The sequence below is a fragment of the Cuculus canorus genome, chromosome 5 (genome assembly GCF_017976375.1).
Source record: "Cuculus canorus isolate bCucCan1 chromosome 5, bCucCan1.pri, whole genome shotgun sequence".
Lineage (NCBI taxonomy): Eukaryota > Metazoa > Chordata > Aves > Cuculiformes > Cuculidae > Cuculus > Cuculus canorus.
The window spans coordinates 30645891-30669113 of record NC_071405.1 but is presented as its reverse complement, the minus strand read 5'-3'; the positions used below and the strand labels follow the sequence as shown (position 1 = coordinate 30669113).

Here is a 23223-nt window from a genome sequence, read left to right as displayed (position 1 = left end):
TTGACGGCTGGACTTGATGATCTTATAGGTCTTTTCCAACCGTAATGATTCTATGATTTGAGAATTCCCTGAAGACTACATATAACTTTAAATACACAAAAAATTGAACTAGGATTTAAGATTACTGAAATGGAAATGTTTGTTCACTAACTTGAAACAGAGTGGTAATACTTCTAACTAAAAAAAATCACAAAAATAACCTAACATGGAGTTATAAATTAGCAGCTTTCAGATAGAAGATTCATATATATGCTTACAGTTCGTAAGTATGAACATCTCAGCGTAACGATAATACTTAAAGGGACAATCATACTACTGAGATCTAAATGTGCAACTGAGCACACAATTCACATAGGCACTTTATATATACGCAGATGAGGTTGAGTGTGCAGACATTCAGTGGGTTTAAACAATCACATTAAGAATAAAACCAAAACAGCCATAAAAGCAGTCTACTTGGATTGGGTTTTTTTTTATAAACAGAGTTATATGAAAAAGAAGCTTGTTAAGTGAAAGCCAGACACTACATACAGAAGATATTCTCCCCTCACTGTTCATGTAATCTCCCACTGATTCTCAGTTGTAGAACAGCTGACAACAATCCCAGGAAGCACACCTTGTATGAATGAGCCACTGGTGATAACAAAATCTTCTTTTAGATGAGTTTGACATCCCCAAGTAATTTGTATTTAATCTCCTCAATTTCATGTTTCTTTAAAAAAGAGTTACCTTGATGTGTTTTTAAACTAAATATTTCATGGAAAACAGATTGTGTCCTTATTGAAAATTCAGGTTTCAAAAAGTCTTTAGAAACTACTTTTTCCTTTAAAGACAGGAAAAACTCCAGGTATAACTTCCGAAGAGGCTGAAGAACAAGCCTTATCAGAGGTGGCTGAGGGAACTGGTGACGTTTGGCCTGGAGAAGAAGAGGCTGAGGGGAGACCTTATCACTGTCTGCAGCTATCTGAGAGGAGGTTGTATCGGGGTTGGTGCTGGTCTCTTCTCCCAAGTGACAGAACAAGACGAAATGGCCTCAAGTTGCACCAGAGGAGGTTCAGATTAGACATCAGGAAGGATTTCTTCATTGAAGGGGTTGTCAGGCACTGGAACAGGCTAGTGGACAGGTATAGCCGGACTCAATGACCTCAAAGGTCTTTTCCAACAAAGCAATTCCACGATTCTATGAACAATTTAAATTACTTGGCTTATTCAATTAGTAGCAATTGTAACATCAAAAAGTAAATTTAGGGAAGTTGTGACAACAAGTTCAACATATTCAAACAACATTGTACAAGCTACAATGGCAAACTAAAATACTTTGTAATCTTACTTGCTAGTATTAACTGAAAGAAAAGCTTTATTTCTTCTTCAGCAAAGTCAGTTACATTTTCATGGAAGTAACACATCATCAGACCTACTTCCATGTCACAAAAGCATCTATAAAATATTTTCATAATTTAAATACTGCAAATCAAAAAAATTGCTACTTTGTTGCAACCCATGAGTAGGAAGGTTGCAACAGGAAGAGTAGACTTATCAGGTCTGAGAGCAACAGTTTGAAGTTTAATTGCTTTCCTGAGGAAGGCAGTGGATGCAGTCTTCTTGGCTTCTCACAGTGACAGTTCACAAAACACCTTGGGGGGCAAACACTGCAGCAACATTTGCAACCAAGGCTACTGAATCTGATAAAGCCAAGAATCAGAACTAGTTTTTCAGGGTTCCAATACCACATCCAACTTAGGAGAGAGAAGGTGCTCATTCATACACAGATCTTCTACAAACACTCATTAAAGGTAACTCAACTATTGCAATTTTATTCCATGTATCTTCTAGAATTTGTTCCCAATAGGAGGGATCAAATCCCCTACAATATACTAAGGCCTGACAGTCTGCACCTGAATGTTGAGGGGTTCTACATTCCCATGCCTGGTAACTCAGACTTGTTCATTCCTTCAGGTCTCAATTCACCATGACCCAATGCACACAACTTCTCAATCACCAAACAGTAACGACTCCATCCAGACTGAGCCGTTATAGATCAATATGAAGCCCATTAAAACAGAGCTAACTCACCGGCGTTTTAAACTCCTGTGCAAACACTCTGTCATTTTATACAGATGACTGTGTCGCATCACATCATTCCAGGTTTTTGACCTTGTACAAAACAGCCTAAAGCTAGACTGTAAATATAGTTCTGACATCCTGCCTAAGCATGCAGCTTTTCACTCACCTTCTGCAGATGATACCTTCACTGACTAAGACAGTTTACAGAAATTAGCTCAGAGTCCCTTCTTTAACGCACCAGTGAAAGCCATTCAGGTTCTGTACCAATACCCAATTCTTAACCTTCAAGATGTTTCTAGATTCAATTTTGACTTAGTGAAATGTTCAACAAGCATTAGAGATTCTTAAGCCCCAGGAGCATCATGAGCTACTATAAAGAATCTCAGAATCAAGGGAATATAAACATGAGTGTAAGGTTATGGTAGAGCTCAAATGTTGGAGCAAACTGATTTACTTGTGTGTCTGTGAGACCTCCCTATCCACTAATTCAGAGTTAAAATGCCAGTGCTCAGTTCCTGAGCTGCTCAAACATTACTTGCCTAATGCTGTGGAAAAGTCTAAACTGAAAATAGAAGCTGTCTCACAGAAGTGAAGAGGGGCTCAGTTATGAGCTTCAGGGCTTTAATACTGAATGCATAATTAGTCCTGTAACACAGCAGTTAGACGGACAGTGTCTACCTCTATTAATTACATCAGCCCTTTCTTTAACATACAATAACAACGTACATGTCCCAGCACATTACTAACACTCAGTAAGGCAAATGTTAAGGCATCAGAAGTCTGAAATGCATTATTTCTACTGCAACTTTACCTGTGCTTCACTAAGGCCCAGCTCCAGTGACTCCAGTGACTTTCGAATCATGTTTGATTTTTCTTCAACCAGATTAGTCTCATCATCTTTCTTCAGACATTTCAGTGTTTCAAGTAAGCTCTGTAAAATTGAGTTGTGTTCATTCCTCAGAGCCTCAAGTCCATTAATCACTTGCTTAGTTTTGGCAATGATTTCATCTTGAGTAAGCTTCTCCAATTTCTCTTCCTTTAAATACACCATTGTGGACATGTTTTCATACATTCTGAAAAACGAGTACATTAGTTAATCCAAAAGCAAAAATAAAATAAGCAAATCTCTATAATTGAATAAAGCTTTCCTTTAAGAAGTCATTAAAACATACAGATTTGAAATATATATATTCGGAATGCAATTATATTTGTGCACAACTTTTACAATGTTTTAAGTCCTGGGTTTGAACAGTGTTTAAAGCTTTCCAGTTTCTATTTCCAGATTTAGTATTAACACTAATTCATAAGCCAAACAACAACAGAAAATAAAATACAACTACAACATGGCAGAAGCATTTCTAATGAGGATGGAAGAATAGGGCTGCATCCCAAGGATTTTAGTTTGTGCAAAAGCAAAGGCGCTGGTATACAGAAGACATGCTATAATAAATATAGCTACTTGCAAGTGCCACTGATCTGCAACTCTCTTTACAAATACCCATGAAAAAGAGCTTGAAGAACTATAAGAAATATTGTCCAGCCTCGTGAAAGGGTTGATCAATCAGTTGGTCATGAGAAAAATCACCATTTTCCAGTAAGAAGGAAACACCATCTTCATCCTTTCCCCAAGTGCTACAAAAACTGTTATCACTACATATCTTGAAAATAACAACTTCCCCCTAAGATCACTTTACATTCATTACTGCTACTCTACAGTCACATACAAACATTTAACTGCCAACAGATCTAGATGCAGCTGTTTTGGTGAAGCTGCAACAGCTGTCTCATGCCAGAAAAAAGTGGTTTGTATACGAAAACCTTTGCAAGAAACATTTCACTGTGCTATTTTGTCAGTACCTCCTGCACTACATTAAGTCTGGTAAATTTCTGGATGTTTGTAAACACCTCTACCAAATGCATATGGAGATCCAAACAAGTTTAGAAACTTGGGTAACTCAATTATCCCACATGCTGTTACTGAAGTGAGAAGCATACAAATAAAAGCCACAGAAATCACTTGATCCTTTTAAAATACCAGCAGAAAAACATTCTATAATGAAAATAAAGAATTGAAGAATTGCTCCTTTGTACTTATGATATTTATATCTTCGAGAGAACCAGGAAGTATAAATTAGAATAAAGTGGGAAAGGTTTTTTTAAAAGCAATAAATTATCACATCCATATGGAGACACTTGGGGAAACTTTGATAAACTAACATTTAAAATGAATACTTAAATGGTATTAAAAATTTGCTCTTTTATCACGTAAAAAAGATTGCTCTTTCTGTTTATATACACTCAAACTACCCTCTCTGTTATGATCTCCTGCAATGTGATACCTAAAAGTCACACTTATTCATCTTAAAAAAACTGTACACTGATTTAATTTGTAATAATCTGTCATCTGAAAACACAGATAATCTAGGAAGCAGTGAATTTGGTTTTACCATAGTTGAATACAAGAACTTCGTATTCACAAACCCATGTAATGCAGAGCGTATACATCTGTATATAACATCTAACCTAGCACGGCATAAGAAATTAACTCACTCAAACCTGAATGATATTTAAACATTTCCCATTTATAACCTGAGAAGAATCACCAAGAATGCTTAAATGACATTTTAAAAGCACATAGGCTCTAAAATGGTGTTTAAAAATGAACTGCAACTTAATGTGAGTCAAGTTTGTAAATAAATGCTTCCAATATGTACAGGCAAAGAAGAAATTGTTATACATTATGCTAAGTTCAGCATACAACTCAACCCTAATTACCCTCAGCACGCTTTCATGCCTTCAATTATCAACTTCTATCCCAAGTGCAAAGAACTGAACCTCTGATCATAAAGAAATAAAAACAGCAGCAGACATCGAATGAATTGGGACTTCCATTTTGTGTCAGAGAAGTTCTGAGAAATGTAATTTTTAAATACCTAGAGGTTTCCCAAAATATTCCAAACCAAGTACGTGATCATTTGTCTGCTCTGCCTTATCTGAAGAGGCGTAGCCATTCCTTCTGTGTGCTCAGCATTTTGCACTCATTCCACACCAAGGATGGAAGGCAGGCAAGTGCATGCATGTGAGAGATGCACAGATGCTGTTTAAAAAAAATTGCACTCTATAACCACCACAGCAGAAGTTAACTGAATTCTAGGTGATGAATACAGATAAATTAACAGTCAATCACTGTTACAAAAAGAATAAACAAAACCAAGGAAGTAATACCAGCAATTACATTAGCCATCACCCTGGTCATGCCTTCATGCAAAAAGAACAAAATAGCCTGGGAAGTACCTATGTGGCATAAGAAACCCAGCCAAGTGACACATCTGTGTGCACATGTGCATCTAAGGCATGAAACAGACACTGATTTGTTGCTATAAGGAAAAAAAGCTGTCAGGTCATAGACAGAACCAGGCCCGCAGCTCTAGCTGGGTGCGCTGAAGATGCAAACAAGGAAGGCTAAGCCAGCACAGGAGCTTTCAAGGAAAGGAAAAGCATGTTTAATCCCAATGGGGCACAAAGCCCATCAGAGCAGCAGTGCTTTACAGATCCATGTTTCTAGGCTCAGCCTGGTGTGCCAGGTTTTTAAGCCACGTCATTCTAAACCCAAGGTAGCTGCAAGCTTTCACTGCCTCAGAGCTACCAGCACAGGCAACTGTACTCGCATGTGTGCCAAGGCAAAGGCTAAATCAAGACACTGATTTGAAGGCTCATGCAGCCTGAGAGGAATCAACAAGTCTCCTCTAGTGAAAACTGTTAGAATCCTAATCTCTCCTGCTGACAGGAAAGGAGTAAGTCCTTCTACATAGGCTTTGTAAGGTGTCTGTTTAAATGATCTTTGTATAAAATACTCCAGAAAATTTGGACAATGTTGTTCAGAGTTTTATAGACTCTGGTTGGGAGAACAATTCAGAAACTGGGAGGATAACAAACATGTCACCTGTCATGCTATCGGATCTCATTCTTTGTAGGATGAGATTAAAAAGATAATAGATTTCTATTTATGAGTAGCATGGAGGTATGGTGCTGTTTCCACAACACTTTAATTATGAGCTCTTCAGCCCCTATTTAGAGATCTATGAAACATAAATAGCTTTTCCTATTTAGCTACTTTTTTAGAAGTGCATTTTCCTTCAGATCATTTAAAAAAAATCTTGAAAAAGGGCATTACCTATACATCAAACAAGACTATATTTGAATACACAAAGATATTATCAGTTCTACACACCCTGAGGCAGCGAACCCCATTCAGGAAGCAAAACTTCCATGATTCTATAAAAAAGATTCAGTTCATATGCAGGAAGCGGACATGCAGGCATACAGAGGAAAAGATACAAAACCTACCACGTCTTTCTATTGCCACTTTTCAAAAATGTTAATTCTTTCTTCCTCTGGTTTTTTCCCTACAGAAAAAAAAGGGCATAGTTCAGGGCTTAAGCTCCTTTCAGTTTTATCCTGCATACACTCCACCACACTGCAAATTTTACCTGTTGAAGGGCAGGAATTTTAGACTTAAATACTATTTCTTTATTCAGTTTACAATTGAAAACAAAGTTAAGATGCACATGGAAAACAAAATTTTGGATGAGAGAAAAAAATATGCAATGAAACCAGAGTCATAGACTGGTTATAGCTGACTCAAGTAATTTATGTATTGTATTAAATACGTGCCTGTGTAGATCTTGAGCATTATCCTCCTGGTTTATTTGTCACGACATAAACTATGCTAAAGTCACTTAACACTCTGCAACACTTTTAAAAAACCAAGCAATCTTCTTCAAACACAAAAAAAGTAATGAACCTGGACAGATCAACGTGAAGTCCTACAATGACACCTGCTAAAGAAGTTTTTGCAGAATTTTATGTGAATTTCAATCAAAGAAATGCATTGTGAACAACAAGAATCTGAACCCAAGAAAATACAGAGAAAACAGTGCCAAGTCTCTCAATCTTTCAGTCATGCAATGCTGGGATATTGTCATCATATACATATGATTTAAGCAGCTGCACTATCTTTAATCAGTTTAAGCATTTCGTTATTCGTAAAACTTTCAAACCAACTGCACTAATAAAGCTGACTTCATAATTTGTGCCTGAATTCTTCTACACACACACACAGACACACACACATCAGAGCCAGCAACTTAAGCTCTTCAGCCGGTATTTTAGCATCTCAAACATAAATAGCTTTTCCCACTCAGCTACTTTTAAAAAGTGCCAGTTCACTGCAGATCATCTCAAAAAATTCTTGAACGAAAACCCATAGTCATATGAATCCTTCTTTGCACAGGAAAACTTAGCAAGGAAGAACATGTTCCTAAGAAACCCTCAAGACTTTTTTTTCCTTGACTAAAGATTACCATAGGCTCGAAAGACAAATAAATAAACAAACAAACAAATAAAAGTTCTCAATTTTTATTTTCTTGTAATGTATCCCTAGGAGTTCTCTTTCTCAGTATTGATATTTTGATATTTTCAAAATTTAATAGTCAAGCTTCAAATACTAAAATCTTGGAAGATAAATCTTTTAATGCATCTAGTATCTGATCATTACTGTTTTAAAAAACAATCAAAAATACAATTTCAAAACAAAACAAAACAAACCCAGAGTCTCTAAACTGCTGTGCGAAGTCAAATTCTCCCTGAACTTTTTCACGTGAATATACAGATAACAGATAGGATAGCTGAAAATTACGGAATGAGTCTGCCCATACTGTCACCTACAAACACTGCAGACTGCATAAGGATATTGTATACACTATTTTGAGCTTTTTCTATCTCCAATATGGACATTATCAGTTCACTGTTTTGTAATACTAATCAGCCAGTTCAGGGCTTTTAACCCTAATTTCACTGGTTTCTTAATTAAATGGCAATGCTCAGCCTCCTACATCTGGCATGCACTTGTTTCATTCTGTATTAGCTACAAATTACAAGTCACTAATTCCCTGCTCAGACCAAGAACACATCTCATTACATCACGGTACACACCATCTTGAAATATTATGACCTGCTTTAACTGCTAGTCTTCATAACGTGGAAAACCACCTTCTCAAACAGTCCTCAAAAGATCACAAGCCTTCTGAGCACAAAAAGAAAATCACTGACAAAGGGAAGAGATGCAAAGCAGCCTGCCAAGGGACACAAGGAGCATGTCAAACGTTACGCGAACCGCACCCCATCCTAACAAGGCAGCTCAGTGACACACGCTACTCAGAAACGGCAAGGATGAATCACCCATGGATGTCTTTCACATATACTTAGAAAGGACTGGGATAAGAAACACTCCAGTTTGAATATATTGGTGTTATAATTTACAGTCAGAAATCTACAAGTCTGAAAGAACAATGGTCACTTATATATTTTTTTAACCTAAGATGGTAATTTCTTTTTCCCTGTGATCCTATTTCGGCTACCACAAGTAATATTTCTGAAGATAAGGAAATCCGTAATCCTTCCCTTCTTGACTTGCCCTCCTTTTAATTAAAATGATCCTTTATGCTCAGGAATTTTATTCCAACACATTTACCTCTAACCCCACAACAGAAACAAAGCAGCTTTTTCCTCTTGACATATTCTGGACTGTAGCTCAACTGTCAATGCTATATATCACTCTTTTCATCATACTGTACATGAATTCACATATAATCCCCTACAGAACAGAAACTCTTCACCTGCATCTACAAAGAGTGTCTTCTCAGAGGTCAGTCTTAAGGTACATTTCCTGACCCAGTTCTATAAACAGAACACTGCTGCACTTCTGTACTGCCTCAGGTTTCCAAATATATGACCTCAGAAACTGTCTTCACAATTTAGCATACAGGTACACAAGCTACCTTAAAAATATCTCAATGAGCACAATCAGCAGCAGGTACTGGAGGCTGAAAATCACTGACCAGAGGCAGATAAGATGATGGCGTTGCCCATGGCTGGCAGCCAACTTTAACCTGTGAGAAGTCTTTTAGGATACTCAAGGTGTTAGAAAAAATAATTAATCCCTTGAACTCATGTCTTCTATCAGCTTCCAGCCAGTAAGCACCTAAATTTATAAAACCTTACTGTGCTCCTCCTGCTAGCCTTCAACTTGGAGCTGACCCTAACGCAGAAGTGTCCCCTACCACTTGGTTTAGAATAAAGGTATGCAAGGTAGAGACTATAGAAGTACCATTCGCAATCATTTAATGCCAAGGGCATATATCCCAAGAAAGACTTAGAATCATGTTAGCAATTTGACTACTACCCTTAACACCACAAGATATCTGTGTTGGTAAGCAAGCTGGACTCACACTTTGTAAAGGTACAGCATTTATAAATGTAAATCCATGAAGAAATCCATAACAGGGCAGCTTGAATAATAAGTGTTAAAACACCAACAAAGTTGAATACTGGTACAGATCACCAGATCAGCATGGCTGTTCCTCTTCTAGTAAGACTGTCAGGTGCAGTCTCTCTCCACACTATGTCAGTGGGAAGAGGCTGCGTAGCCATGTGTTCTACCTCTACATCACAACAGCATCCCCCTCTGAAAAAACACTGCATCAGACTCTGGGAAACCCCAGGAGCTATCAACAAGCCCACCCACTGTGTTAAACTGTGTTTAAGTGAAGAGGACTATGTACTCCTTTAGCTGAAGAACGTAGCCAGTGTACATCTGCCTTGATAAATCCTGGAATCTTTTAACATTGTAGCTTGCTATTAAAAAAAGAAATCATACCCTTAAGGGGAAATCTTTGAAAAATTAAAAATTCTTAGGGAGAAAAGCAGGTTAACAAATTATATTTGCTAATAAAAGAGCTGACAATTCTCTTTTAGAAAGCACAAGCTGTGAAGACTTGTGCTGCTGTAATCCTTTTATTTAGATTTCTCTAGCATGCTGCATCAACACTAATAAAGCATATAACGTTTTTTGAAATAGAAATACTTTTTCACATTTCAAGGGTAAGTTTTTCACATTTCAAGTGCCAAAAAACCACTTCAGAGTAATTTCAGCCTTTTGCAGGCAGTAAACTATTTTCACTAAAATAGTGACTTCCTGCTGAAACAGTTAAAAATCGTTACATAGAATAAAGGTATTCAGTGGCATAGAAGCACCCTGTAACCACACATATTATTCTTCATCTAAAAGTAAAGGTCATTATGGTGTCAATCCCTTGACAGTACTCCACTGAATAAATATCAGCTACCAGCTAGTATTCCAATTATCATGATACCATCAAATCTGTATCCTTTTAACTGCATACAATCCAGATGACTTACCAATCTATTCCCAAAATCTCTTTCAGATTCAACCATATATCCAATGAGCTGATGCTGCAGGCTGCAGCCAAATTCCACCTCATTTTTCCTGCTCACACACAGCAGCAGATAAGAGACCTTCAGACGATACAGCCACTCCCCTACATGCTACTATGCCTACCCCCATTATTTGTGTAAAAAGAAATCAAAGGAAAGCATCCTCCTTCTGGCCTATCTCAATCACTATTTTACCTTTCAGAAGTACTAAACAAAGACACCTATTAACATGCAGAATAGTGACATATCCTAAAATCACAGTGGATTATTATTCCGCTGCAAAGTAGCACCTGTTTGGATCTTACAATCAGTCCACAAGGATGTAAGAGAAAAATTTATTCTCTGTATACATTCCTAAGTCCTTCTCACATCTCAGGTTTCAAATGAAGCTGGATGGAAATAAGATCCTCCTATGCATTTGTTATCACATCTGAGATTACTCTTTGTCAAAGCTGAAGCAAGTGCAAGAGAAATCTGACAGGCGTGTGCCTAAGGCAGTTTAGTAGACCCAGTTAGGAGTCTAGAGGAACTACACAAAAAGCCTTACATTCAAGAAGGTACAGGCTTATTAACTCTTTGTTAATCAAGGTTACTATCATCTGTTACTGGTTTGTGGTGCCTTCCTTTTTCTAAATCTGAAACAACATACTTACTAAACTTCCTCAGATCTGTGCAAGATCAACACCCCATTCTTTTCCAAGAACAATAAAACTGAACACAAACCTTTTCCAGTGTTGGTAGTATTGGGCAAAGAGCTCTAATGTCAACTTGTTAATTTTAGTTATGACCATGCAATTTCTGAAGACAGACTGCAGATCATAAAGTCTCCTACATCTTAGAGGAGGGGAGTTGTCTTTTTTTTGTACTGTTGTGTCAACAGCAAACAGCGTCTGTTGATCTTCTTCAAAGCTGGCCTTCCTTAGTTTCTTATGAGCACTAATAAACGCTTCTAAGCAGCCACAAACAGACCTCAAGAAAACAGAGCATTTTGCCTGTTCACTAAACAACCAACCCAACCCAACCAGTCTGGCCACACAGGATTTGCCTTGTGCTTATGACCACAAAGCCCACCTCACTGCACCATTTTAACAAAATGATCATGACTGTATTAAGAAATTAAATACAGAAAAATATGCGTAAAAGCCTCAGAATGCAGAAGCCGAATAATTTAAAAAGTCATATTCGCCCTCAGTTATTAAAAATGCTCATCACAAGAATCAATGATACATCAGAGAAAATCAAGGTTAATTATTGAAAAAAATGTATCATAGTTTAGTGTCTGGTAGTTACGAATCATGCTTCATAAATTAAATGAACTGAAAGGAAATTTCGACTGTATTTTTAAAGAAATGCTGTCAAGACAGTTTGAGTTAAAAACCCATCATCACTATCAAATTCCACAGTTTCTATTCTCAGTATTTATTTCTGTGTGGAAATGGCACTCGGCTTCTCATGGGCTTGCCAACTTGTGCTACCATGTCTTCAGCGAATCCTTAGTCTCAGTTAGACGATTTTAACAGCCTAATGCTAGCTGGTGAGAGCATTCTTTGGGACTGGAATAGGGAAGAACAGTAGCATCAGTGTTGTCAAAGTTACATGTTTTGTAATTTTAAGCTGTCAATAGTGTAGACAACGCATTTTTTGAGCTTGACTCTACTTTCATTTTGCATCATTATTCTTGGACAAGAACTGCTTTACTGACTAATCAAAGTAAGCACCCATTTATTTTATCTATTATTCTTAAGTCTAAATAGCACTTAGGTAAAAGCACAGGAATGTTCCCATCAAATCAAGACCTCCACAATACATTAAAAAACCCATCAGCTTTCACCTACTAACATCAGACCTATAATCTTAACCAAATCTACTTTTTATGGCATATCTATAACCATTAAAAAAATGCAGGTAGGAAGAGCAGAGAAGACGACATCTTGCCTTGCATTATTGGATCTACGTAGGAAGCTTTGCTGACAAATTTACTGTTAATAAAGATTATGTTGCTGTTACATGCTTGAGGACATTGAAGGGAAGGGTTAGTTGAACTGAAATGAGAAAAACAGCAAGTTCTTCTGCAGACATAAAAGGAACATACACTAACATTGCTTCATCACACACCAGCCTTTAGGTTTAACAAATCTTTAAATCTGGCTTTGAAGCAATCTAATAATTCACATTAAGACGCACAAACTGTGCAGTCTTCCTTCAAGCTTTAGCCCTCCCCCTGCTCATCCTTCCATTTAAAAAAAGAAAAATCCAACCCAAATCTAATCCAAAATGACTACAGAAAAAGAATTGCACAATTAAGTAGTTCACGCGTTATCTTTATTATTAAGAAGGAATTAATTCTACTCCATTAAATATCACTTCAAAATTTATACTCTCAATGGCAATCATCTGTTATCATCAGACAGATACTGCTTCATACCTTGCAAATTTCGTTTCATAGAAAGTGTAGCAAATCATGCAACGGTCTAGAAAAACAACCTGGTATCACTCACTGTTTCAGAGAGCTGGTTTTGCAGTACAGTTGGGAATAATTTCCTTGTTAAGTATTCCATAATCTGCAGGGCTTACTCAGATAGACTTGCACTCTACTAGTCTGGGAAGTACAGAGCAATACAGGAGCCCTAACTCCGCATCTGACTCTGCCACCTTAACATCCTGTGCACTCATGCCTGACGACTGAACCACAGTTTTAGCTCACTGTCAGTCATTTTTCACACTCATGGTTTATCTTAGCTAGTGCTGGGGCACTGGGTGTTCCTTTGGAATCCCTAAAACACTGGCTGGGGTAACACCACCAGCATGATCGTTCCCATCGTCCTGCTGCACTACACCACTCTTCTGGTGGACTGACGCAGAACAAGAACACATATTAACTGGAAAACAGACCTAAAAGAAGGAAAAAGTAACATTTTAAATATTGGGTTTTTAAACCATCTTGTTTGGATAAATCTGTTTTGAAGGCAGCCTTGCACTGAGGATGGCAGAACAAACCCTTCCTGAAACAACTGTTCCACTAAAAGCAACATACCGTGCACTTTTAAGTGTTGCTCCATGTGCAGCCAGACGGAGGAGGTGGAATGAAAAAAAAAACCACCACAAAAAAAAATCAGCCAGCATATTTCCAGGCCATTTGTTAACATAACAACTGGGTGGGGATCAAGATTCAATGGCCACACAAACTTCAGGCAGGCACTGTAACTCAAACCCCACTGGCTGTTGCTTCCACAAATATGCTGTGCATCTCTCCTCTATACTTGCACTCTGCACAAACTCCAAACTTTTTATCTTTCTACAGTTAAGCAAGTGTTCTAACACAGCAATATTTTAAAGTGTGCTCTAAAATCAATACGCAGCATATAAATGTAACTTAAAATGTTATGAGAGAAATTGATACTATCTGAATAAGAAAGACTTAAAAGGAGAGTAATCGAATCATTAATCTGCCTTTACCTCTTTTTTCTGAACAATGGAAAGGAGAAGTAACTAAGTAACAGCAAATTACTAGGACACAGAGTCAAAGTCACCGCGTGGTGCCTCCTGCCTTTTCAAAAGATAAAGGGTGGATAACAAACCTTTGAAAAATGAGGACACCTGGCTAAGACATCTATCAGCACCATAACAAAACCTTACCTGTCACCTCTGCATAACTTCTTAAGCCTCTAGGGATGCCCAGCAAGCACCAGCATTTTGTATTTCAGAATGGTTCCAGACCAGAACCCTATGCAGCAGTTACATCACATCGTCTGTTTAAAGTAATTCTACCTTGTGGGAGGATGATCAAGTTCACACAGCAACTCTTCACAATGAAGATCAACCCTTATAATTAACCTGTCTTCCTGCGGATTTTCATCCAGACCTCCAGTAAGACCTCCAGGTCACTATCATGTGTGCTGCCATATTGTCTAACATCATCATGACTCCCATACTCCATGACCTCCGTATTTCAATATGGCAATATTCATTATATGGAACTCAACTGGGCTACATCCAGGGAAACGGTAAATACAAACAACAGTGCTTTCTTGTATCTTACACACACTATCACCTTCTAAATACAGAGGACTTTAGATTTAGAAATGGCCATTGAATCATGTGGTCTAGCCCCTGCAAACCCAAGACCGTGGGTATTCATTCACTGAGGCTCTGTCTGGAGACAGTAAATGGTGCTCCTCATGCAGCCATACATTTCAACTGCATCCTCCATCACATCAGCATAAGCCCTCCTGTCCACAAGAAATCAAACCAAAGATCGGTGCCTTTTACTGAGTTATTTTCCAGTCAAAGGTGAGGGGACGAAAAAGATCCAGGACACACACACAGGCACAATACATTTTTTTTCACCACACTGCCATACTGCAAGTTGCATTAACATAATGAGAATACAGAACAAGCAACAGAAGTATGGAACTACATACAAACCAGCACTGAGGGAAGTTCAACTATATCCTTAGACATAGGTTATATCTTACTATTCCCTCAGCAAAAAGATTTCAGGTCACCGTCCTCCTCCTGTCTCAAACCTGTAGCCTCCCATATATCCTCACAGTCTGCCACCCCACTAGCTGGATTAATCCCACGACACACAGCCACCAGGTGGAGTGAGGAGGAATCCCACTTCTTGAACCAAGCTTTTGTCCTCTAAACGCACAGTAAATATGATTTGAGATGGGAGGGCACAACATCCAGTTGAAGCACGTGAACAAACGAAATGTTAAAAGGCGAGGGTACAGTAAAATCCACTTGTGCAAAGACAAGAGGGATGAAGGAGTAACAGCGATCTCTCTGAAATGGAAGCTGCTCTATACACAACAGAAAGCTAGAACTATGGGTTTCCTAAGCTACTCAGCCTGACACTGCTTGATAAAGGAACATCAACAAAAGCACTCCATCTAAAATAAAACATTCCATTTAGGTCAAGAAAAAAATAAATCAGAACCCTGTTAGTCCACAGCCTGTACAACCTGCTTTTGCAAATCATTCAACTACTGGCAGCTAGAAGAAGTAAACTTCAGATATACTGCAGGAATGTAGTTACTGTGATCCCCTAAAAACGTTTAAAACCACCAGCTTCTACACCATGAAATGGCACATACGTACATTTATCAGCACACTACAAGTAATTAATTTTTTTCTTAGCATTTAACTACTTGTGCTGTCTCCAGACTAAGCACAATATTAGAATGGTATAAAATATTAGTAGCAATATGCTGTCAAACAGGAAAGCAGCACAAGACTTAAGAAACAGTTTATGACCATAACATGTGTCTCTATGTAAAGCAAACTACTAAGAGTTAAGATACACAGTTATCTGATAATTCCGAAACATGTAAGCATTGTCCTTTTAAAGACTAGTTTTTAGACACAGCTTTTTAAAGTAGTAGCAAAAAGTTCAGCTTTTTGCCAGACACTTCCTGACCTTCTGAATGTTGATTAGTGCAACACTAACTTTTTAAATGGTTTGCTGGGGTACATCACATCATAACTACCATACAATCAGCCACCACCCAAACCCTACTGATCAGTAAGGAAGTCAGTACTGCTGACCGGACTGGACATATCCCCAGTCCTCATGTTGGCCTATTTGCTATTACCTGTCATTATGAAATATATTAACTGTCTAGCACAAGAAAACCCAACTATAGTGTCATCTTACGCCTGATGTCTGCAAGACACCTTGCCTAAACCCTATGGAAATAATTCCTCCATCACTCAAAGGGTCTGTAATTCAGTCTCTGACCCTCTAGCAAAGTGCCCAATTTTAAATCCCATAAGATGAAGGCAACAAAAGCATCTCAGCAAATCTAACCCAGCATAAGTGCGGCTTTTTCTGGTCAGGCATTTACTGATTAAGTAATATTTCAAAGGAACCACTCTTACTTCTACAGTCTGCTTTCAGATAGGAAGACATTTCACGAAATAAATTACTGAGAAAGCCTTAATGCCTCAAAAATACCTGAAGCCGACTGTAACTCAAGATGTAACTATTACAATCACTTCTATTTTGAAGTAAAAAATGTTTCTTTTTAGAATGAACAGTCTGTCTTTGGTACTTGGTTACCACGAAGTACCTATTAAATATTACATGAATCATGCTTTTATTTTAAGAAAAACGAGAGCTAATATTGAAAAGAAACATTTTTTTAAACTTTGGCCAAGGTAAATATGATGTTACTACAAAACGATTAAAAAATACTTTGGAAACACAATGTATTATACAGGCTGGATAAGAGAAAAGCCTGTGACAAGCCTCTTCATTGCCATGATGATGGAATTGGTCCATAAAGAACAACATTCTTGGAGGCAGACAGACTACAAGAGGTCTTTATTGAAATAGACCTAGTATGCCTGTCCCCATTGCTACTATGGGCTCTTATGCCCTTCAACATTAAATACAGAAGTATATTTTGTTTATTAATTTACCCAAATTTTCTTATTTTCTACTCTTATAAAAACATCATTTTATCAAGTATTTGTACAATTAATTAAGTTTTTAAATGATGATGAGCTATGCATCTGAGGAGATGCTACTAATCCCAGTATAAATCCAACTGCACGTCTGCCAGAGAAGCCAAAGAGAGGAAGAGATGAAAGAGCAACTGCACAAGCCCATGTCTCAAGAGAAACAGCAGCTGTATTAAATGGACTCAGAAAAGACTAGGAGGCTACAACACTTCCCCAAACTCCCAGTTAAATAAGAGACATGTAGGCATGTGTGTATACATAAACAGATATACCTATATAGATATATACAGAGAGACACGGATGCTGCACGAGTAGCATGCAAGGGAGAGTTTTGTGACATTATTGTAGGAAGCTCTTCACAGACAGAGGAAGCAGCAATTGCTCTTACGCGCCCTAAGTGCTGGTACAGTATTATTTTGATTCTTGCATGTCAAAACACTCAGAAGATTGTATTCTGGACTTCTGCAAACATAATTAAGTATTTTCTGTGCAATTCCATTTTTTGTCAAACACAGACCTTTTAATAAATCAGTTTCCATTAATAAGGCACTGCTAGCCTATCACAGTAATTTGTCAAACAGTGGTTTCACAAGAGGTCTGGAGGGTAACTTTATTCTATTTTTTAATTGCATATGATAGCATGTTTTCTTTGATTAGAAAGTGAGGGAACTCTAAGCTTGAATTGCTGTTTTCTGATTTCCAATTACTGGAATTGTCCAATTCCATCATCACCCTTCGGAAACAGAAAGACTGCCAAACTTTAACTGCAACGTGATGCAGAAATGATACTGCATTGTTGTGCAAGTTTCCGGAACTGACAGTTTAAACTCCTTGCATTTACCCACATGGTTCTGCATTATATAAAACACATACCTAAATGGAACTCCTTGAGCTCTCCAGAACTGTTTTAATTTTACAAAAAAAAGGTCCCCTTAAACCATGTATTCATAAAAATAATTGTGCAAGTGCCTTCCAAAATGCAGGGTCTACGGCTCAGAATCACCAGATGGATCAGCTTTCTCTCTGCTGCCACTAAATGCTGAGTGTGTTACTTCCAATTGTATCTATAATCCTAGGGTTATAATATCCTCTACTGCGTTTCGCTGAAGCTTTGGAATTCTTAATCAATTAAAATAAAACTGTTTTCCAGAAGTCTGAAACCAGCTGTGCATTCAAAAAGGTGTTCCTTTCTATTTTGGGTCTTCTTTATTTGCTTGTTGGTTGGGTTTTTTTTTAACTAAAATGCTAAACTGTCTCAATCTCGAAGGTTCCTTTTTAGCTTCCAATGCACACTCCTTGGGCATAAGTTTCCTATTTAAGTGAAGCGCAGATACAAAAGTGGAAGTGAGAGAGACAACTACTTCCAGAGTAACTGTTACTTAACCTTCCGCCAATTGCAAGAACACTAAAATGACTCTTAAAAAACACATAAAATGAAGACTATTAATGTATAGCTGTGAAAGTATTTTCTACTATCAGCATTTGTTCACCATTTTGCTGTTCAAAGCAAACTATAAAAACATTCACTTTTTTCTAGCTGTTTTTATTTTCCCATTCTGTATTCTGATTCCGTGTGGAGTACTCGAATACTGCTGATACATTCAAGTCTTGATTCCATGTGCAGTATTTGAATGCTGCTGCTACATTTAAGCCATACATACTAATGGAAATCATTAACAGAAAAAAAGAGTAGGAGGATGATCATCGATTTAGTAGCCTTCAAAAATCCAGGCACTACCATTACAGTAGGTGATGTCACTTTTGGCCATTACTTTGCAAAATACTTAGAACACAGAATTCAACAAGGAGTTAAGAAGTTCCTTCTTTGATGACAACTGCTATGCAGATCTACAAATCAGGCACTGTCTTACCTAAAAATATTAGAAATACGAAGCCAGAATGAGTAAGATTTTTCAGTGTTTCGAATTAATGTCTGCACTAAAGGTACCGTTATCAAGTCGGTGATGTATTCAAGTCATTTTGCTACGATAACGCATTCCTAACCGAGGCTTTTCTTATAAAATAGGTGCAAGAAACCTGGCCCAGCCCCAAGTCTGGAATCGCCTCCAACTACAGCAGGGTCAGCGACCTACAACACCCTTAAATCCGGTCACTATTTACAAAGCTCAAGGAAGTGCGGTCCCCGTTTCCGAATGAGCCCCCCGCCAAGGACAAGGGGTTACACAAAGGGCGGTGGGGGGAGATGGGGGGAGCGGGCCGGGAGGAGGCGAGGGGGGAGCAGAGGGAGACAGGGGCGACCTGGGGAAGCTGGGGGTGGGGGGAGAGTGGGGAGCAAAGGGAGCCCGGGTGAGACCTGGGGGAAGAGGGGGTGGGGAGCGGGGGGAAGCAGAGGGGGGAAAGCGGGAAACAGAGGGAGGGGAGATCTAGGGGTGGGGAGACCAAAGGGAGGGGAGACGGGGGGGGGGAGGAGGAGACCAGACAGGAGGGGGGGAGACCGGGGAGGGGGAGAGACCAGAGGGGGCGGGGAGACCGGGGGCAGTGGGGGGAGACCAGAAGGGGAGGGAGATCGGGAGGAGATCAAAGGGGGCGGAGAATGGGTGGGGGGGGGGGGAGAAAGAGGGGGGCAGTGAAAGACCAGAAGGGGGCTGGGGGACACACCAAAGTGGGGGAGATCGGGGGGGAAGGGAGAGATCAGAAGAGGGGGGAAATAAAAAGAGGGGGGAAGCAGAAAGGGGGGGAACAGGGGCGGAGGGGGGGCAGCAAAAAAGGGGGGAGCAGAGAGGGGCGAAGCGGTGGGGAAAGCAGAAAAGGGGGAGTAGAAGGAGCCGGGGGGGGGCAGAGTGCGGAGCAGGGGGGACGAGGGGGGAGATAGGGGGGAGCAGAGGGAGCCGGGGGGGGGCCGGGGTGGCTGTGCTGACGCGCAAGGGCGCTGCCCACGGAGCCTCCCCGGGCACCGCCCGGAGCCGGGGAAGAAAAAGGGGAGCAGGCCAGGCCAATCCCCATCCCCGCCGGGATTTCCTTCTCCTCCCCGCAGCCCCGCGGTGACACACACAGCTTTTACACAAAACACCAGTAACACTCCCCCCACACCGCCCGGGAAGGGAAGGGCCGAGCCCCGCTGCCACCCGCGCAGCCTCTTGTCCTCAGCGTTAAAAAGGCAGAACGAGGGCAGCCCCGTCCCCGGCAGCATCCCCCGGCCCCGCTCACCGCTCGGCGCTGCAGCCTCGGCGATGCGCGCAGCCCCGCCCGGCCGGGAGGGCGGAGGCTGTGGGCGAGGGACGGGCGGGAGGGAGGAAGAGAGGGGTTTGGTTTAGGGTGGGTGCGGGGAGGGAGGACGGAAGGAAGGAAGGAATGAAGGGAGGAAGGATGCGGGTGGGCACCGCGGCGTCGGCAGCGTTTCCCTTGCGGGGCTGCGGCGCTCGGGGAGCGGGCGGTGACAGCGTCGCCACCGCCCCGCGACAGCCACAGCGCCAGCGCCCCCGCCTCCTCCCGCCGGGCCCCGCGCGCCGCCGCCCCCGAGCCGTGACACCAGCCCCGCCCCCAGTCCGGGATGGCATCCCTATCCCTCAATTTATGACTCCCCCAACCGCTCCAATCTATGATGCACCCCTACCCCCTAATCTATGACACCATCCTTATCCCCCAGTTTATGATGCCCTTCCTTCCCCCAAAACTATGATGCCCTCCCCTCCAATCTATGCCACCATCTCTACCCCCCAATCTATGACACTCCCCCAAACCCCCAATCTATAACACCTCCCTACCCCCTAATCTGTGACACCATCCTTATCCCCCAGTCTATGATGCCCCCCTGCCCCTCAGTCTATGACACCATCCCTACCCTCCAATCTACAAAGATCCCTCTACCCCCCAATCTATGTTGCCATCCCTATCCCCTACCTATGACACCCCCCTATCCCCCAATCTGTGGTGACCCCTTATCCCCCAATTTAGGACACCATGCCTACCCCCAGTCTATGATGCCATTCCTTCCCCCGCAGAGGTCAGCAGGATATGTGGGGAGAAGGGGAGCATGGCTGTCTCGAGGAGAGCACAAATAACAATAGAATCCTAGAATAGCTTGGTTGGAAAAGATCTTTGAGACCACTGAGTCCAACTGTACCTGTCCACTTCTAAACAACATCCCTGAACACTGGAGCACCTCTGCTGTGAGGACAGGCTGAGAGAGCTGGGCTTGTTCAGCCTGGAGAAGGCTCTGGGGAGACCTGAGAGCAACTTCCAGTAACTGAAGGGGCTACAGAAAAGCTGAGGAGGGACTGTTTACAAAGGCATGGAGTGATAGTACGAGGGGGATGGCTTTAAATTGAAGGAGAGGAAGATTTAGATTAGACATTAGGAAAAAATTCTTCACGGTGAGGGTGGTGAGGCACTGGCATATGTTGCCCAGGGAAGGTATGGCTGCCCCATCCCTGGAGGTGTTCAAGGCCAGGTTGGATGGGGCCTTGGGCAGCCTGATCTACTGGGACGTGTCCCACCCATGGCAGGGGGGTTGGAACTGGATGGGCTTTAATGTCCTTTCCAACCCAAACCATGCTGTGATTCTATGATTCTACCTGTCTTTCAAATACCACCAAGGATGGTGACTCAATCATCTCCCTGGGCAGTCTGTTCCCATGCTTGATAACGCCTTCAGTGAAGAAATCCTTGCTAATGTCTAACCTGAACCTCTCCTGGCACAACTTGAGTTCATTTCCTCTCATCCTAGTGCCTTCACTCGAGAGAAGAGACCAGCACCCATCTCTCTACAACCTCCTTTCAGACAGCTGTAGACAGTGATAAGGTCTCCCCTCAGCCTCCTTTTCTCTAGGCTAAACAACCCCAGTTACCCTCAAGTCACTCCTCATAAGGCTTGTTCTCCAGCCTCTTCACCAGCTTTGTTCCCCTTCTCTGGACATGCTTCAGGACCTCAATGTCCTTATTGTAGTGAGGGGCCCAAAACTGAACAGATTTCAAGGTGAAGTGCACACCACATTCCCCTGCTGCCTCCCTTCAGCCGTGGGATGGAAAGGAGGGAGGACAGCAGCTGATTGCTGATGAAGTCCTTCAGGTCTGTCCCCTCCCAGGCTGCCTGTCCCTGGGGGACAAGCAGAGGCCACGCTAAACCTCGCTGAGGTGTTGTCTGCCTGCAGTGTGCCTCAGTGAAGAGCACAACCCAGCATTCCCTCCAGGCACCCTCCGGTGGCACTGAGGTGGTTATTGCTCCAGCGTGGGAGACCACTGCAGGTGCTTTTTGCGTTGGTTGTGCTGAGTATCCTGGGAGGAAACTCAGGATTTTGTTTCTGTAAGCAGGCTGGCAGTAGGACTGGTAAAGCTGGTGCTCCCCTCTTGTGAGGAGTGGCTCAGGGATCTGGGGTGGTTTAGTCTAGAGAAAAGAAGGCTAAGGGGAGAGCTTGTCACTGTGTACAACACCCACCTCACTACAACCTCCAGTTGGTCTTGTCTCCCGAGCAACAAGAAGTAGGATCAGAGGATATGTTGCACCTGGGGAGGTTTAAAATTGGGTATTAGGAAATATTACTTCACTGAAAGGGTTGTCCAGCATTGGAAAAAGCTGCCCAGGGAAATGGTTGAGTCGCCATCCCTGGAGGTGCTCCAAAGACATGTAGATGTGGTGCTTATGGATGTGGTTTGACGGTGGGCTTGGCAGTGTCAGGTTTACTGTTGGACTCGATGATCTTAAAGATCTTTCCAACCTAAATGATTGTATGGTTCTCGGTTGAACACCTTTGGGACAAATGCTCACAAAAAGCTCTACAGCATACAGACAGCTCACAGTGCCAGTCACACCGGGGAAACTGAGCCTGAAGTACAAATTCTGTGGTGAAGGCAGGGTCTCCCCTTTGCGTTAATTATGTGCTGTTAATGTAAGTTAATGTCCTTGTCTTTGTTCCACATCAAACTTCAGTGAAAGATCCCTGCTCTTTTACAGGTTTACAGATGAAAAATAAAGTTCTCCATGCGAATTGAGTGGCACTGGTCACAACTATTTTCTTGCAGCTTCTAATTTCATTCTCACTCTCACTAGCGAAGAAACAGTCACAGAATTTTTTTCACTTTGTGTTACGTTCCCCATGGTAGAAGCTAAGGCCAGAAATTAAAGATTGGGGGAACTGAGGTCTGAGATTAACCCCAAACACCAGTTAAATATAGCAAAACAATACAATGTATATTGGAAATCATCAGGGAACAGTGACAGCCTAACTTTATGAAAGAACTATTAACATCTAGGCAGGATACTATGGTGCATTATCATACAAGCTCCAGATACAACAGAATGGAATAGTTCAGTTGGAAGAGATCTACAATGATCATCTAGTCCAACTACCTGTGCAACTCCTGCAGTATCTATAGGGTATGAATCATAAGCTAATGGAAACATACAAACAGTGTAGAGCAAAATGTGCAGCCTCACCT

The 23223-nt window shown here is 41.1% G+C and overlaps 1 protein-coding gene across 7 annotated transcripts in view; it reads right to left on the bottom strand.

Annotated features, from left to right (window-relative positions):
• Window positions 1-20159, bottom strand: part of KLC1 (kinesin light chain 1) — a 45862-nt gene extending 25703 nt beyond the window's left edge. For 2 of the 7 annotated variants that reach the window (XM_054066647.1, XM_054066648.1), the window contains exons 1-2: window positions 19996-20152; window positions 2876-3137 (exon numbers count right to left, since the gene is read on the bottom strand). In XM_054066647.1, coding sequence (XP_053922622.1) covers window positions 2876-3136 — 261 coding nt within the window. In that variant the 5' untranslated portion in view covers window position 3137; window positions 19996-20152. Of the gene's footprint in view, window positions 1-2875; window positions 3138-6411; window positions 6471-19995 lie in introns of all 7 variants that reach the window. The other 5 variants (XM_054066643.1, XM_054066644.1, XM_054066642.1 and 2 more) reach the window with 5 other exon arrangements.
• Window positions 20160-23223: the final 3064 nt, after the last annotated feature.